The following is a 16905-nucleotide window of genomic DNA, read 5'->3' as shown; positions in this document are numbered from 1 at the left end:
AATTTCATGATTTATTTTGTTTCTGAGTATTCTGATGGTTTTCTTGTGTTCAGGGTTCCTACTTTTTGAATATTTGTACGAGTTAATGTGATTGGTTTTAATCATAGAAATAATCCTTCCATCTATCCAGGGTTTTAGGTCATAGTCGTTCTTAGGTTTTATTTCTTTTAGAGGAGCATATTTGTCGATCACCAAAGTCAATTTTTCATGTAGCAGGTTGTATTTTGCATTGGCGGAGTTGCAGTTAAGTAGTTTTGGTAGAATGTTCATATTTTCTAGGTCATGTTTTATCAAGACAGAATTATACTTTGAGAAGTCTCTTCGTAGAATAGTTTGGCCATTGTGGTCAGCTGTTTTCAGATTTAAACGTAAAAAATTAGGCAGATGGTCAGTTATAGGGCATAGCAGATTACCACTGCAATCGATGCTATCAAAGTCACTGAAAAAAATATTGTCAATGAGAGTATATTTGTTATTGTCGTTTAGTCTTGTTGGTCCAATGATACTAGGCATCATTAGGTTTTCGAGCATGAGGTTTAGGAAGTTTTCTGTATTTTGATGTTTGGTACTGTTCAGAAGGTCGATGTTAAAATCACCCATAACTGCTAGCTTCTTATTTTGTTTTGAGACTTTCTTGATTGACTTGATGAGATGATTTTGGAATTCAGTAAAATCTCCCCTTGGATGCCTGTATAATGTACACACAACTAAGTTTTCAGATTTTAGAAAAAGTTCAGTAAAAAATAATTGGAATTCTTCCTTATCTGAAGAAAATGAACAATTTAGATCATCTCTCACCTTGTATCTGATGCTGTCTTTTACAAAGATTCCACAACCAGAGTTTTGAGTCTTTCCCCCAAGATGTTGAAGATCGTGGTAGCCAGGAAGAGTGTATGTTCTTTCATATTTGCTGTTTTCAGGTTCCCATAACTCGCTCAATCCAATGATATCAAAACACCCTGTGATCTTATTAAGGCAAGAAAGTTCATCAATGTGTTTGTTTATGGATCTAATATTTGTGTGAAGCAGAGTCAACTTACCATTATTTGATTGGTTTTGGAGAGTCTTCAAAAGTTTGTTGAGGTTATAGTAAGCAAAGTTCACATTTATCTCATCTTGTTCCTCAGACATGTTTATATTGTTGAGAAAAAGGTTAGGTGTATTTTTAATGTAGTAATCATATTCGTCAGTATGAGTTAATTGTTTTATTTCATATGTGATTGAAAGTGAATTAAAAGTTTGAGTAATGAGATCTTTATCGTTTAGTTCTTGGAATGGAAAAGAATTACAGTAGTTACATGACCAGGTTTTGTTTAATTTGTTTACTTCGTTACGTTTTAAGTTTAAGCATGATTGATGATATGAATGTTTACCAAGTGTACAGAAGATTTCTCTCTGGTTAGATCTTATGGTTTTGCTGCAGGAAAAGCATTTTAGAGTTTTTAAGTTAGGTTTTTTAATTGAGATTATGTCAGAAAAGACCTTATTAGTTATAGTGGTAAATGGTAATATGGAAGAAGTACATATGCTGCAGAAATATGGAAGAGGAGACTCACTGTGTGACTTGAAAGTTTTGGCAGTCATTTTAATACATGATTTATGAATCCAAGTGTTGCAGAGTTCACAAAAAATACACTGGGTTAAGGCAGTTTTTTTGCACACATAACATATGATGTTTTCAATCATTTGAGGCGTATCAAACATTAGTGAGGTTTAGAAAGAGCAATTTAAAATGAAAAGATAAAAAGTAGAAATGAAGACTAAAAGTACTGAAATAGACATGAAATAGAAAAAAATACGTGTGTCTATGAGTCCTTCATGGGTTGCAGCTCGAAAGCTAATTTGTTGATTGCCTCTTCAGTTCTCAGTGTTTTTGTTTCCGAATTTTCTGTGCGCTGTGCCTTTACAATTCCATTGACCGTCCAAACATACTTGCATTTATTTGACTTGTGCAGTTTATATCTTGCAGTTTTAAATAGGTGACCATTCATCTGTGTCAGACTTTCATTCACATAGATTTTATTCTCTTCATTATATCCAAGAGTTTTAGTGGTGATTTCTTTGGCTTTAATGTTCTTTCTAGCAGTGAAAAAAGTGTTTCTAGACTTACGATTAACAAATTTGACGATGATTCCATTTTGTTTTGTCCTGTGTGATAAGTCAATATCGTTTTTCGTGATAGGAACTTCAAGTTTTTTAATTAGCTCCATTATGATACCATCTGTATTTTCTTGATCTTTCACAGGGATACCATTTACCACACACATTGTACGTCTCCCATATTGCTCCAAATCATTCATTTCGGCCCTAGCAGTGGCTATTGAATTTTCCAAGTTCCTCAAGACTTTGGTTTGTTGTAAAAGAGTTTTACTATTTTTGGTATCCATGTTGAGAAGGTAGTCCATAGAGTTTTTGGTTTTTGAATTAGCAGCCTCCACTTTTTCAATCCGTTTTTCAAGAGATGCAACATCGTCAGCTAGTCCAGATATGTTTCCATTAATAACTGAAAATTGACTGTTTATGGCATCAATCTTAGAAGTCAGTTCATCAAATCCTTCCAATTTACCAATAATGTAGTCAATTTTTTCATCAGTTGTCCTACTCGACAGATCGTTCATCTTTTTGTTGTTTTTGTTGCTTCTGTTGTTGTTGTTGTTCATCTTTTTTATCAATTTTTATTTTTATTTATTTCCTTAAACTTATTCACTTATACTCAGTGACTTATACTCAGTGACTAAATGGAATGAGTATTTTTTATCTGTGATTTTATTATGTATTAATGTATTAATAAAGAAACATTTAATGTTATAAATAAATGTTTCAGACATTCAGTGAAAAACATTGAATATGTGCCTGATGTAGAATATTTTTTGACTTGATAAAATAATTTTTTCCATTTCATCTTGAAGCACTTTTCTTGGCCAAAGATGCATCAGTTATTATTTTATTTTTTTACATTTTAGAAAAATACTGTAGAAAAAGGGGCCAAAATAAGAAAAATAAAACATTGACATGTTAATTGACATGAAACCAACTTGACACTATGGATTACCCAAGATTAGAAAACCTCCAGCTTAATCCACCATTGAATCCTATTGCCAGAACCATTTTACAGGGAGTTAACGATGAAAACAGTCCATTTTCAAAACTCAATGGTATTCCCCATGTTCTACAAATGATTTGGCGATATTTGATAGCTACACTAAAACAGCATATTAAATTTGAACCATCATGGATAGACCTTGTTGAAGATCGAGCAGACCAAATTGAACCTGATATGACCGTCTGTGGATATATGGAATGCCCCTTTGTACAAATACACTTCCCTGCAACAGATAATGATATTAACATTAATATGATGCCTTTCATAATGTCAAAAAGCTTTGAGGAAACTAAGTTACCAGATTATTTGTTGGAGTATTTTGTGGATATTTTATGTCCAATATTCAATTTTTCTCAGGGAATGTCAGTTGAGTTGGGTAAAGTTGGTTATCTAACCATTCATGAAAGCTGTGTTGATGAAGGAAAATCTCAGCGGAGACCAGGACTACATACTGAATCTCCTGGAATCATTCATGTTAAAAATGGCTTAAGTGATCAACAGTGTCAAGAGTTGCACATTGAAAAGGGCTCTGGGTCCTCTGAGGATTTTCCATGGGTTGTTTCCTGGGGACGACCTGGACTTTATGGTGAACTCTTTTATCCTACTGGTGGAATTTACATGGCATCAACTGAACCTAATTCTTGTGCAGTTTGGGACTGCCAGATAATACCTAATGAGAAAGGTGAAGAAGTTATTGGAAAGCATGGAGATATTGAACACATGAGGGATCTTTTACCAGAGCTAAAAATAATGGAGCTTGAAATACTTTATTGGATCACTGATCGAACACCTCATGAATCTTTACCTTTGAAGGAAGAAACTTTTAGAAAGTTTTTTAGACTTGTAACACACAAAGTTTCAGTTTGGTATGAAGATCATTCAACCAAAAATCCTAATGGAGTTGTCCCTGATCCTGAGATAACCAGAATAGTAAGAGGATCAAAATTTGATGATGATTCTGTCACTATCGTTGGATAAAATGTCACTGTTTTTGATTGAGTTTTATTTTTGCACTTGATTGATTTATTGGTGACGAATTTTATAGTGACCCTCGCGATGTTGAATTGGCGTCAACATTCATAGCTTGAATTCTTCTTAGGTACATTTTCATTAAGTCGTAATCTAAAGGTTTAAAGAACAAGACTATGATCATGCGTTTATCAATGATGCATGATGCCTGTGGTATTGGTAATGAAAAATAATGCTTCTTTTATTGGTGCAATGCTTTTTAACACGACTTTATTCATTACTTCTTAATGGAGTGAACTTTATGCCTGCATATTTAAATTGTTTTTGATTCATGATTGCAAAGACGATTTAATAAGAGTATTTGGTTTATCTTTTGAATACACAATGATTATCATTTCCAAACTTATCATCAATTCAACCTACGTATTGTCTGAAATAATATTATAGAGAATTATTGATTTATTCATTTCAACTTTTGATTGTGTTTATTGATCACTCCTGGTGAAATTCCTCGTCAAAGGAGTTTTTTCATCATCAAATGTTCAAAGAATATGATCAAGATACTTTATAATTATTAAACTATAATACATCTTTTGTTTCGTTTTAGGGCAACAATATCAACATCATAATAAAATAGAATATAGACTTTTGATGTTTTGTCTTCGTGGTTGTTCCATGTTTATTTAAAATTGTCGTTAAATATTTATATGGTTACTGAAAATCAAGAAATTTGGAATTGCTAACATCTATGATTATGATGGAAAATCTCTCACTTGACGATCAATCAACAATTCACCCAATTGCCAAAACCATTTTGCAAGGAATAAAAGATGATGGGAGTCCATTCTCTAAGATGAATGGAATACCTCATGTTTTGCAAATGATTTGGCGACATGTGCTATGGGATATGAAATTGAAAAAGTGGAAAAAGCACATTAAAGTAGACCAGGAGTGGTTTTTTAAAGGCCGAGATACACCTTTAGTTAGTGGTGCAATTTATAATGGTCTTATTGAGATTGAGGATATCGAGTTTCCAGAGCCGAAAGATATTAATATTAATATGATGCCATTTTTTATGAGTGAAGATTTTGACAGCACATGCCTTCCTGACTATCTGGAAGAATACCATGACAAAATCTTATCTAATATTGATTATAGAGGGCAGGAAGGGGAGATTGGATATCTAACCATTCATGAGAGTTTAGTAGATGAAGGTCAGTCTCAGCGGAGACCAGGGCTTCACACTGAATCTCCTGGTATAATTTACGTCAAGAATGAAGGGAAAGCTGAAAAGGGTAATAAATGTTTTGGGGAAAAGGGTGGTGGTAGTGCTGTGGTTTACCCCATGTTAGTTGAATGGGGACGAGGTGGTTATGACAGTGAATTGGAATTGGATGGTGGTATATACATGGCATCAAACGTGAGTAATTCATGTGAAGTTTGGGATTGTCAAATCGTTTCTGGTGAAAACGGTGAAGAAATTATTGGCAAACATGGAGATATTGAGCATTTGCGTAGTCTTTTACCAGAATCAACCAAGTTGAAAGCAAACATGCTTTACTGGGTGACTGACCGTACACCACACGAATCTTTACCTATGAAGAAAGGTACTTATAGACAATTTATAAGGGTTGTTACCAAGGATGTTTCTGTTTGGTATAAAGATCATTCGACTGAAAATCCTATGGGTATACCACCTGGCGATGCTAAAATTGTCAGAGGATCCAAATTTGCTGGTGATGTTTTGACAATAGTAAATTGAAGTGCAGTAATATCTGCATTTTGATAATGTTATTCAATTTTTTATATTTTAATGATTTTTTTTATTTAATTTACATGTTTTAATTGAATGACTATAATTTCAAACTCAAAGATAAGTTAATAATATATTAATCAGGTGGCTGTCAGCGGAGCCAGGAATGTGAGGTCTATCCCTTTTTCTATTTGCGATATATAACTGAGAGTTCGAATACTGAGGTGGAGCCTCTTTTCAGCTAGACCGGATTACCCAATCAATACTCATTTGTTTAGTTGGCAGTGATTGGGGATCGAACCCATAGCCCTTGGAGTGTAAGGCAATTACTCTACGACTGAGCTAACTGCAATCATCCACTAAATATTTTAGACAACGGGGAGTTCCCGGTGTAATTTTGAACACCACAATTGATTTTTAAGCGCCTTAAACTACAGTTGGAAAGTAGAGTTTTAACATGAGACTTAAGACTTAGCACCTTAGGATCTCAGGATTTAAAAGCTCAAATTTGCTCGAATGAGGCTTGGAATATAGCCTTGAAGCCACCAAACCCCTCTAAAATCGAAATATTTAATGGAAGAAAGTGGAAGTGCTAAAATAGCAATTCTCGCCCGAACCTTAAATTCTGAAAAACGTTAAAATACACTAAAATCTCAATATATTTCGAGGGTGATTGTGGCTACCCGCTATGATGATATAAAGTTGAAAAGCTTGGTACTTTCTTGCTTCATTTGCGAATGATACTATTTTCTTTCAATGGCATTTACCTTTTAAATAGTGGTGACTTCGTTTAGACTCCTTTATTTCTAAACTATTTTGATATGATTTCATCAAGAATATATTTACCATTATAATATTTTTATAATACATGCATAATTATTTCATAAGTCGTATACAGAGTCTACATTAAGACTGATCTTATTTATTTTAAATACAAATTTAGAATTATTGTTACCTACACTGACCTACATTGTGTTAATATGAAGTTTGGGTACTAACAACCACTAACGTTTATATCCCTGGACCAAACTATATCCGCCATCTTTGATCGGAGTTGCAATGTTAAAAATTAACGTCTTTAACAGCGCTACATCATCAAAAGTATTCGAGGAAAATTATATCCTAGCGCTCGATGCATTTTCACCGCTATTGAGTAGTGCTGCTATTAGGGTACCAATTTCCAAAAAACTCCGATCAAAGATTTTTGGTGGACCGGGATTGAGTAACTTGGTCCACGGGTATATAAAGGTCAGTGCAAACAACCCTACTTTAAGAAGCTGGCGAGAATTCTCTACAGCTTTTGCCGGAACGTTTGTGAAGCGTTCACGCATGAATGGGGTTTTAGTTCACCTCTGTATTTTAGTGTTTTTTCCTTTGTACGTCCTAATAATAAATTTTGTAGTGAATTTGTAAAAAGTTGAGTTTTGCTTGGGAACCTTTTATTTTCTAAAGATAAATCTCCAATCTGAAGTTTCAGTCTGCTTGTTCCTCAACCAAGATTGATTGATTGAAGAGAGGATTTAACACTTGTTACACTTGTAGCACTTAACATTTGTGCATTTAGACCTGTTTTTAGGGATTCGCAGCCCGTCGTTTTTCGTATAAATTACTAAACTTTGACTATTTCATTTTAGAAGAATGAGATGTAAACTAAAAAGAATATTTACTTTGCTGATTGTTTTTATTTGGTTGTTGGTGTTGTTGTCTTACTTCCAAGCTCCAAAAGTTCAAAAGGTATAAAGTTTCATTCAAAGATTAGTTTTAAGAATAAAGAAAAAAATGTTTAAATTGCAAAATCCATTTATTCCAGACTTTTGCTATTGTTTTCAGCATATGTATTTTCAAGGGTCCAAAACACGAGCTTTTGCCCAAAACGATATTCCTATAATCTTTTAGAACACAATCTTGGCTTCAAGTACATTCGACGAGACAAGTTATATATCAAAAACGAAATTATCTGAATCTGAAGATCCATACCATAGACACAAATTCAACCAACGAATCAGTGACGAGTTGGACAGTGATAGGCCAATCCCTGATACGCGCCCGCCACAGTAAAGTTAACAAATTTTTTCCTAAATCGGAAATCATTTATTCAAAAAATGTTAAATGCTTTGGGAAAGGTATGTGTGTTTTTTGGCTACAGAAGGGAAGTTTGCTTTTGAAACTGGCAACTCGAGACCTTGCATTATTTAAAACTCTTTCATTTTCAAAGATTAAATGACAGATTACCAACTTTCTGTCTGTCCTTACATGGTTTCTTTACTAACCTAACTTCTTATGTTTTGTATCTAGATGTTTAGAGGAGAGTTATGACAAGCGGTTGTCCAGCACTTCGATTATCATCACTTTTCATAATGAAGCGAGGTCAGCTTTGCTACGGACTATTAAAAGGTAAATCAAAATACAGTTGTACAGGTAATAAGAATACAGGTGTTTTGCTTACAGCCGCAGCGTACTTTTTGCGGCCCGTAGCCTGGCGACCGGTGACGGTTGAGCGATGAAATTTGGCATGCTTTCCTCCCTCGACATGCTTGACGTCTCCAGAAAGTTTCAAGTCCTGGCGACCACCCAGTAGCTGCCTTTTTCTCTTTTTTTATCCTTACACATTGCTGAAATTTTGCGGTTTCGTGCTAAGGATCGTTTCTCATGATGATATTCGTACCTTTTGATATTTTTAGATTTGTTGTTCTTATACAGTATACGGTGCGGCCTCCGTAATGTTAATGTTAATGAGCGTAATATCTTTTCTTGATTATCATACATTATTATATCTTATACTTTCAGCGTACTGGATAGAACACCACCTCACCTACTAACGGAGATTATCCTGGTTGATGATTTTAGTGCCAATGGTAAGTGAATGCAAAATTGCGTTCGGAACAGCCAACTAAAAACTTTGGGGTGTAATTGATGTTTCCATCTAGCTTATTTTTCAATTTTTAACCCTTTCTTCCATAGAAAAAGATGGTGCTTTGTTGAAAGACCTACCTAAAATTGTTTTGATGCGGAACGACAAACGAGAAGGTGTGTATTCATTTCTTTTCATGGGAACCCATTCTCCCAGTGAAGTTTATTGAAAATTAACGGATGACGGTGTTTGAAGTAGGAGCTCGCTTTTCTTGTAGCCTAAAGAATGTAGGTTCAAGCCTAACTTGTATCGACTGTCTTAGCGAGGATCAAAATGACAATATTAGATATGCGTTTTACTGAATTCTTATTGGAAGAGGCAGTTTTATAGGGTTGATGTTAGTTCAGACAACGTTCAATTAAAAACTCAGTAAAATGCGTGAATTGGTCGAATCCTTTAACTCATTTCTAACTTTCCCCTTTCTTCTTTTTAGGGTTGATTCGTTCACGTTTGAAAGGTGTGAGCGTCGCCAAGTCATCCATATTAACATTCCTTGATAGCCACTGTGAAGTGAACGTCGGTTGGATTGAACCATTGCTAGCACAAGTTGAACAGGTTCAAAGATTATCGCTATAAACCCCAAATCATATGAATAAGATCACAATATTTTAGGTTTAATTTTTAGAAAATGTTTTCTTCTCAAAACCAAACTCACAAATTAATTCAATGTTTTGATTGCAACATTTTCGAATCTTTCGAATGCGTGACGCAATTTGATTGGCAGAAAATAGAACTCGCGCGAAAAACAATGCAACGACTTCCTTTTTTTAGATGACAAAAAGTGCAACATCAATTCTGCGCGATGTCTTGTCAATATGCCAAGAAAAGACAATGATAAAAAAAATGTAAAATCCAATCTATTCGTTATTGTTAATTCTATGATTCAAATTATAGGATCCACTTGCGATAGCTTCACCAGTGATTGACATCATCAAAACGGATACGTTGGAATATAAAGCCTCTTCAAACTACTTGAAAGGAGGTGCATCTGTAATAAATTATTTTTCCTTACAAATGATCTCTTTAAGATTATAATATCATGGAACTAATGCTTTATTTTAATGAGGAAACCGTCACCAAAGAGTAATTTACTAAATTAACTTTACGTTCTTTAAATTTGTCTCATTAACCCAAATTATAAAGTTTTCTTCCAAATATTTGTTCAATTTTCACTTTTGTAATTGTAATGAATAACAACACCGAAGTTTAACCTAATTTTACTGTACTTTTTTAGTATGAAATAATACCAACTTACTATGCAAAAAAAATCCTTACAACTAATTCGCTGATGTCATAATCGAGGCCGGGTGAGTATTAGTGACCATAATATGAATGTTGGTCTTTACGTGAAAAAGTGAGATCATCGAGTTTTGAACAATTAGTATGATTTCATGTTCCTAATATTGAATAATCACTCCCTGACATTACTATTGATCGGGATTTGCATAATTTATCCAGTTTTAATAATTTGCTACCAAGTGCTTAATGTAAGCAGGTGTGAATCTCGTTTGAATAATATATTCACAGATAACTGGTTTAGCCACCACCCCTTTATCCTCACTTTTGCAGCAATGTCCCTGGCTTATTTATCACTTTCATTTTTCCCGAGAGACTATTAAGGTAACTAAAGTGTCTAATTGACTGGCGACTAGTGTTTCATCAATGTTTCATACATCCTTTCCCTAGGATTTGATTGGAACATGCATTTTATTTGGGAACCATTACTTGAAAAAGAAATGAAAGATCATAAAGCTGATACAACTCACACAATCAGGTAACAACTTAGAAAAATGACCTATTCTTGAAAACCTCAGAAATATTCTAATTCAACTAGCTAGCATTGTTGTCTGAAAGATTTTTAAGCCTTATCTTTTGTTACAATTAAATATTTCACCACTCTTGGGAATAATACCCGCATGAACCCTAAAATATTGAGCTTTTCTAGAAAAGAATTTTCGAAGTATCGAACCCACTGGATATCCTACTTTATTAGTAAACACCCCCTTGATATCCACTCTTAAAAACATGATCAACCCCCTAGATATCCTCTCTTATAAAGATGTTTACCCCTGGATATCGTATTTTTTCCCTGAAAAGACATTTTACCCCCTGGATATCCGCTCCCTTTTAAATATTTAACTCCCTGGATATCCACTTTTGAACAGAAATAGTTAACCCCCTGGATATCCGATATCCTCAACAAGGGGTGACACGGAGTAATTCTGGAAAAACCCATTTGAAGGTAACTGATTTCTAAAACTTTTATGAACTATCATTTGTGTTTAAAACTTTCCCATAGTACACCAGTGATTGCAGGTGGTCTATTTACTGTTCAGAAACAATGGTTCAATCAACTCGGACAATACGACCCTCTGCTAGAAATATGGGGTGCGGAAAACTTCGGTAAGATAATCTTTCATACCATTTTTTTGACCTGGACTTCAATCAATCAAGAATTACTTCAGGACATAATCTGCGGCTCTTTGGATTCAGAAATTCTCAAAACCTTAAAGTCAACTGAAGCTCGACCTCGCTAAAGTCAGAAATAAAGAAATTTAAAGATTGATAAATCTAGAAAGTCTTTCTTTCTTTTCTTACCTTTTTATAACCAAGATAACTTTTTCTTTTTCTCAGAAATTTCATTCAAAACTTGGATGTGTGGTGGAAGTTTGAAAATTATTCCTTGCTCACGAATTGGTCATATCTTTCGTAAATCTCATCCTTATGAGTTTCCTCTTGGTAATGGACACACGTACCTTATGTGAGTATTATTGATTGGATTCATTGAAAATATTATTCAAGTTTCTTGCCTTGTGTTTCCTGTAAATCTTTAGTCGATCAAGTATGACCGGTTGTCTATTTCATGCAGAATACAATTAAAAAAATTCTCAACCATTAGGAACGTGCGACGTGTTGCCGAAGTTTGGATGGACCGTTATAAAAGAATATTCTATCGAGCACGTGGTGGAAATATGAACGAACCATTACCGAGGTAAAAATTATACCATTAGGAATTTTCAGCAGCGTTTTTTTTCAGTAGACAGCATTACCCTCGATTTTTGCTGTCCCTATCCTTTATTCTTCATTACTCTTTTCCTAGACGTACCTATGTGGTACGTTCATTATAATGAGTTTCTTAAGGGCTACATACACTACACAATATATTGTCAGGCAATATATTGATGATATATTGCTGAATGTCGACAATATATTGAAAAGGTGTGCGCAATATATTGTCAGCTCGATTTGCAATATTCCAACAATAAAGGGGGATTGTTTACAGAAAGAAAATTCCTTTTTATAATAGAGTACCGTTGTTTACTTCGTACAATAAGGTCCGCAAACCATATTGTCGAATATTGTTCGTCAATATATTGTGTAGTCTAAGTAGCCCTTTAAGATTTATGAAATTTCGGTTTTCTTTTTTAGAATCAAAGAACGACGTTTAATTAGAGAAAGACTGAAATGTCGTCCTTTCGATTGGTATCTGATGGAAGTCTATCCAGAGTTGAGGTAACTTTTAGGTCTTCGTTTTTATTAATTGATGGATATTTTTGTTTTGACTGAAAATTGTCTTTCGGTGCACCAAACGAAAAATAAATCTGCTGCTTGGATTGGTGGCTTTAGTTCCCCCTTCTGTCAACACGCTACCGTCTCGAAATTATTTAGAACCAAGTATCATTTATTTCAGAAGTCCGAATGTTGACGAGTTGGCTTATGGGGAGATCAAGCAAATTTATAAGGGACAATCGTATTGCTTATCTGAGTCCAAAACTTCAAAGGTTTTGGCAGTGAAATGTATTCCCAATGTTAAGAAAATGGTAAGACTTTTCATTGAAATTATTTTCTCCTGCTGACATGGCAGATTGCGGGAATCGGGTGATCGAAGGCTTTTGAACTAAGCAATGAGACATCTGGTCGGATTTAAGGTCTTTTTTATCTATTAATTTAGGTACAGACTATTGTTATTTTTAAGTTTCAATTCATACGTTATTAACTCTCATACTAGAATAATGTATAATTAAGTTGACTATATTTTGTTATAAACAGTATTTTCGTAAAGATGCGTCTTTTCTTGCACTATTACTTTTCGCATTTTTTCAACTGTTTTTCTATCGTTTGTACAAATTGTCAATTTCATTTTCCAAATCGATAGTTTTTTTTCAACTTCCATTTACCAAGGCTTTTTGTGTTTGCCGTCTTTCCAACAGTTTCCAAGATTAGACACACGACCTTTTATGGACGTAAGATGACGTATCAGCAATGTTGCGAGGCCAACTGATATCTTTAATGTTGCCTAAGCATTCAATGTCCGCATTTTCATTTCATTCGATATCAAATTTAATCGTCACTGTATCATTATACTGAATATTCAATAATCTATCTTGATTGATGAAGAAAATAGCTCCAACACTACCACTCATGATGCATTCTCCATGGGGTTTTTCGTAAAGCTTGAGAAACATTTGATCATAGGAACTTTTAGTAATATCCCAGTCAACCAATTCACTATTTACCAAAAGCCTCATTTTGATTGTTTTGAATTGCATTGGCCATTGGGTCGTGTCATCAAAAGGTCGCTTACTTATCCACAATGACACAGTAACGTGAGTCTTCTTCTTGGAAATTTGACGGCTGAAATTCAAGTGCAGCAATGCTTTGTATGTACCAAAAACAAAGAAAGACGGTGATTCTGTAACGGTGTTGAATTGTTTGAATTCCTGAAATTTCTGCTGTAGGTTGGGTATAGTCCATACGAAAGTGCTTTGAAGGATTTTATCACAGCTTCTCAGCTTTCTTTCTGCACAGTGATTTTCACTTTCACTCTTTCTTTCTCGTTGCTGCATTTCGCTCTCATCATGTGATCTTTCTGTATCAACATTTTCAATTACTGGTTTCGATCCATTCTTGATCCTGTTGATCTTCTTTTTGCTTTTGAACACATCAAATCCCATCCTATGTTTTATGGTTGACTGTAGTATAGCTTTCTTCTTTCCTATAATGAAAGATTTTTAAGCCTCTAACTTATGTTCACACCTCTTTTAGTGGCTAATACGCTGGCCTACCATAATGTCTTTATAATTCGTTATGAAATTTGCCTTCCTTCATAGACCTCCCTCTAAATTCAAATGAATTGTTTAGAACCGAAAGATTGTCTTTTTCAAAATCTTTACTCAACCTAGATTGATGTTTATTCGTTTTGGAACGACTAATTATGGATTCTATTTTTTTAGGACGACTTTTATCAAAGATAAACAAGAAAGCTCTTACCTATTCTCTTTGTAAATTTGAAAGGTCTTTTTTGTCTTTTCGTTTATTTCTTGATTTCTCTAACATTCATAACTCCTTTACTGAACTGAATTGATATATATGGTAGGAGTAGTCCTATACTCATCAAGTTAATGTAGTTTTCTTCTCCCTAATATGCAAAAAATACCATAACCATATAAAAAATCAATAAAAATAGTAACTACCAGTTTGTTTATTTACTTAGGAATAAATAGTTTGCTAATGTGTTATTTTCAAAATACCCACGATAAAGTAACAAAAATAAAACTCAGGGAATTTGATAGTTCGTAGTGTATCACTTCAAGCCAGTCCATAGTAACGACAATTTGTAACACATTGTTGCGAAATCACCCTCACCATTCACTGTTTGATTTCATTTTTCCCACTTCAAATTTTTGTAAATAAGGTATTTTAAATTTTTTTAAAGAAATCATCTCGTTGCGGTGGCGTTCTGGGAAAAATTTTCTAGAGGGGCCAAAGTCAATTTTTTAGAATGGTGCCCCCAATCTTCCAAAGTGGTGCCCCCACCCACCAGTTTTTAAACTTTTATTTGCCGAGGCATAATGAGGAAGGAAATATTAAGTGGATAAGAGTAGAGTAGAAAATTTTTGAAAATTGACTGCCAAGATACCCTAAATTACTAAACAAAAATAGAAAAATTTGACTCTTGCTAGAGTGAAAAGAAACTTAAAGAAACAATGTGTAATGCGAGTGAAGCGAACAGAAAAATTTGATGTTTTTTTATTTCAATCTTGTAATAGATTTTCATTTAATAATGCTATATTGTACACACAAAAAACTTGTAAATTAGGTAGATTGCAAAGAAGTTACCAATTAACTTTATTGCAAGTGAATCAAAAACATTGCAAGTAATTTAAAATTATCTCAGTAAAATTGCTCCTGGGGCGCAATTTAAGGCGCATAAAGTATGATTTTTAAGATTGGGCGTTTCAATAATCTCTTTTGGCGCCCCTTGCTCTTCGGCACCCCTTCAAAAAAGGTCCGCTGGCCCCACTGCCAGAACGCCACTGCTCCTGTAAAAATTTGCGTGCTGGATAGTTCTATACCTTGGGAAAGTGTTAAGAGGGACAAATCAATTTTATTCCATAAACCCAAATTTTTAATTAATTTTGTCTCGAAGCGCCTTTAAAAGATTCCGTGTGATTGAAAATCTATATTGGACAGGTCAAAAAACCAGTAGAACGATACATGAAACCATCGGAGAGGAGGGGCTTTTTGTCTGAGTCACCATAGATCTGTTGTATTTTCAAGACCAACGATATTTTTGTATTTCACTTGCCAGCAATGGGTAATGTCAGTAACAGGAATGATTCAAAACGAAAAAGACAAATGTTTATATGCTTCAAAGAAGAGAAAAAGAATATCTCTCAAAGATTGTGACAACTCCGATTTTAATCAGGTAAAGTTGTTTTTTTGAAAAAATTTATCCTTTTGAGCGAAAGGTATATCCCTCTAAATTTAAATTTGAGTCGCAAAAATGGACATGGCAAAACTTGATTTTTAAAAATGCTGAAAAGGCTAGTTCTTGACTACCGCTATTGAATCTCACGTATTTCACCAATCAATTTTCTTGTGTCTATTGTTATTGAATCGGGAGTAACCTCGTGACTAAAAAGTAATACACGCCTTCTTCAGACATTTGAAATTGGACGCTAATTCTTCCAGTTAAGTCCTCACACTTTATTGACCCACGTTTATTTTGCACGAGAGAGTATTTTTCACATTGCCATCGTGTGTCAGCCTTCAAAATTACAGCAAGGAATTCTACTGACTATATGATAATTTGATGATGTTCTTGAGTGACTCTGATAACTACAGGGCTTTGTTTACATTTTTTTAACATTCAGCATTGGAAGTTTATGATTCGTGAACGGTTACGTCATCAAGCAACAAATCTATGCATCGAAAGGAAATCGGATGGCTCGTTACTCTTAGCAAGATGTGAAAATTTCAGTCCACAACAGAAATGGTCTTTTACTACCAAATTTCTCTTCTAAATTATTGGTGATAGAATGTTCACTTTATCTACCATTATTGAGAGTAAAAAGTAAAACGGCTGGTGAAAACGTAGAAGATGTCGATTCTCCAACTGTTATGGTAGCAAATTTATGGTCAGAAAATAACGTGGGATAAAAAGAAAGTAGATAGGCAAATCATGTGTTGCTGATGAAAGTACGTTTATTATACACAAACGAAGACATGAATGAATGAAGGAGTTTATAGATGAAATTATTGCGTTTTGGTTTCATCTGACTGATTACTGTACATTAAGTTAACAACGTATATGGATTGCTGGCAAGGAAACATTGAAACCGAATGGTAGATTCACAAAATTGTGTTTAGGGATATTGTGACCACAATCAAAGGATAATTTGATGAATTTTATGTTAGGATTGTCTAGATCAGATTGCACCTTGTTTTTTTAGGAACATCAAAGATGAAATTGTTCTTAAAGTAGCTCCCTCTTTTTACTCAGAGCCATGATTCCTTTAAGAACTATATAGTCTTACATTTCTTATGGGAATAGCTAGGGACGCCTTGCCTTTTCTTGTCTTATTTTTCCTTTAACAAGCGCAATATAATCAAAGTCATTGGGAGAGTTTAAAGACTTAAGGTGCGATTTAATCGTTAATAAAAGCTGATCATTTGAATAAATATTTCTTATTATTGCATCAACAATAACAATAAGTATGTTGATTGCACCATCTTTTATAGTCAGTTTTATAAGAAAAAATATTTTTCTTGTGTTTTCTTTTCTGAAATGTTTATTTACTCTTTCAAAATTCTTTCAAAGTTTCATTAGGAACTTTCTAGAATTCCAGTAATTTAGTATTTGATTTTACTAGTGTTTTCTTCCAT

At 34.0% G+C, this 16905-nt stretch overlaps 2 protein-coding genes across 4 annotated transcripts in view; one reads left to right on the top strand and one right to left on the bottom strand.

The window, feature by feature from the left end:
* LOC136800623 (dosage compensation protein dpy-30-like) overlaps positions 1 to 16905 on the bottom strand; it is a 154427-nt gene that overhangs the window by 100489 nt on the left and 37033 nt on the right. The gene's annotated exons all lie outside the window — the stretch shown is intronic.
* Positions 7464 to 16805, top strand: LOC136800617 (polypeptide N-acetylgalactosaminyltransferase 16-like). 2 transcript variants are annotated; one of them, XM_067057263.1, is made up of 15 exons: positions 7464 to 7559; positions 7722 to 7879; positions 8121 to 8219; positions 8613 to 8680; positions 8787 to 8852; positions 9170 to 9291; positions 9631 to 9718; positions 10423 to 10510; positions 11036 to 11139; positions 11371 to 11497; positions 11636 to 11728; positions 12166 to 12249; positions 12428 to 12557; positions 15329 to 15445; positions 15894 to 16805. In XM_067057263.1, exons 1-15 carry the CDS (start codon positions 7464 to 7466, stop codon positions 16041 to 16043), a joined length of 1590 nt encoding a protein of 529 aa, XP_066913364.1. In that variant the 3' UTR covers positions 16044 to 16805. The 2 variants fall into 2 exon arrangements, with proteins under 2 accessions (XP_066913364.1, XP_066913365.1); XM_067057264.1 differs by lacking the exons at positions 12428 to 12557; positions 15894 to 16805 and having other exon boundaries at positions 15329 to 15393.

This window comes from Clytia hemisphaerica, unplaced genomic scaffold (assembly GCF_902728285.1).
Source record: "Clytia hemisphaerica strain Z4C2 unplaced genomic scaffold, Clytia hemisphaerica genome assembly, whole genome shotgun sequence".
NCBI lineage: Eukaryota > Metazoa > Cnidaria > Hydrozoa > Leptothecata > Clytiidae > Clytia > Clytia hemisphaerica.
Note: the sequence above shows the minus strand (reverse complement) of the source record. Positions and strands in the feature narration are given on the sequence as shown.

Coding starts and splice junctions, on each gene's coding strand:
- LOC136800617 (XM_067057263.1), top strand. CDS start 7,464: ATGAGATGTAAACTAAAAAGAATATTTACTTTGCTGATTGTTTTTATT. Junction 11,498..11,635: donor AATGGACACACGTACCTTAT/GTGAGTATTATT, acceptor CTCAACCATTAG/GAACGTGCGACGTGTTGCCG. Junction 15,446..15,893: donor ACAACTCCGATTTTAATCAG/GTAAAGTTGTTT, acceptor TTTAACATTCAG/CATTGGAAGTTTATGATTCG.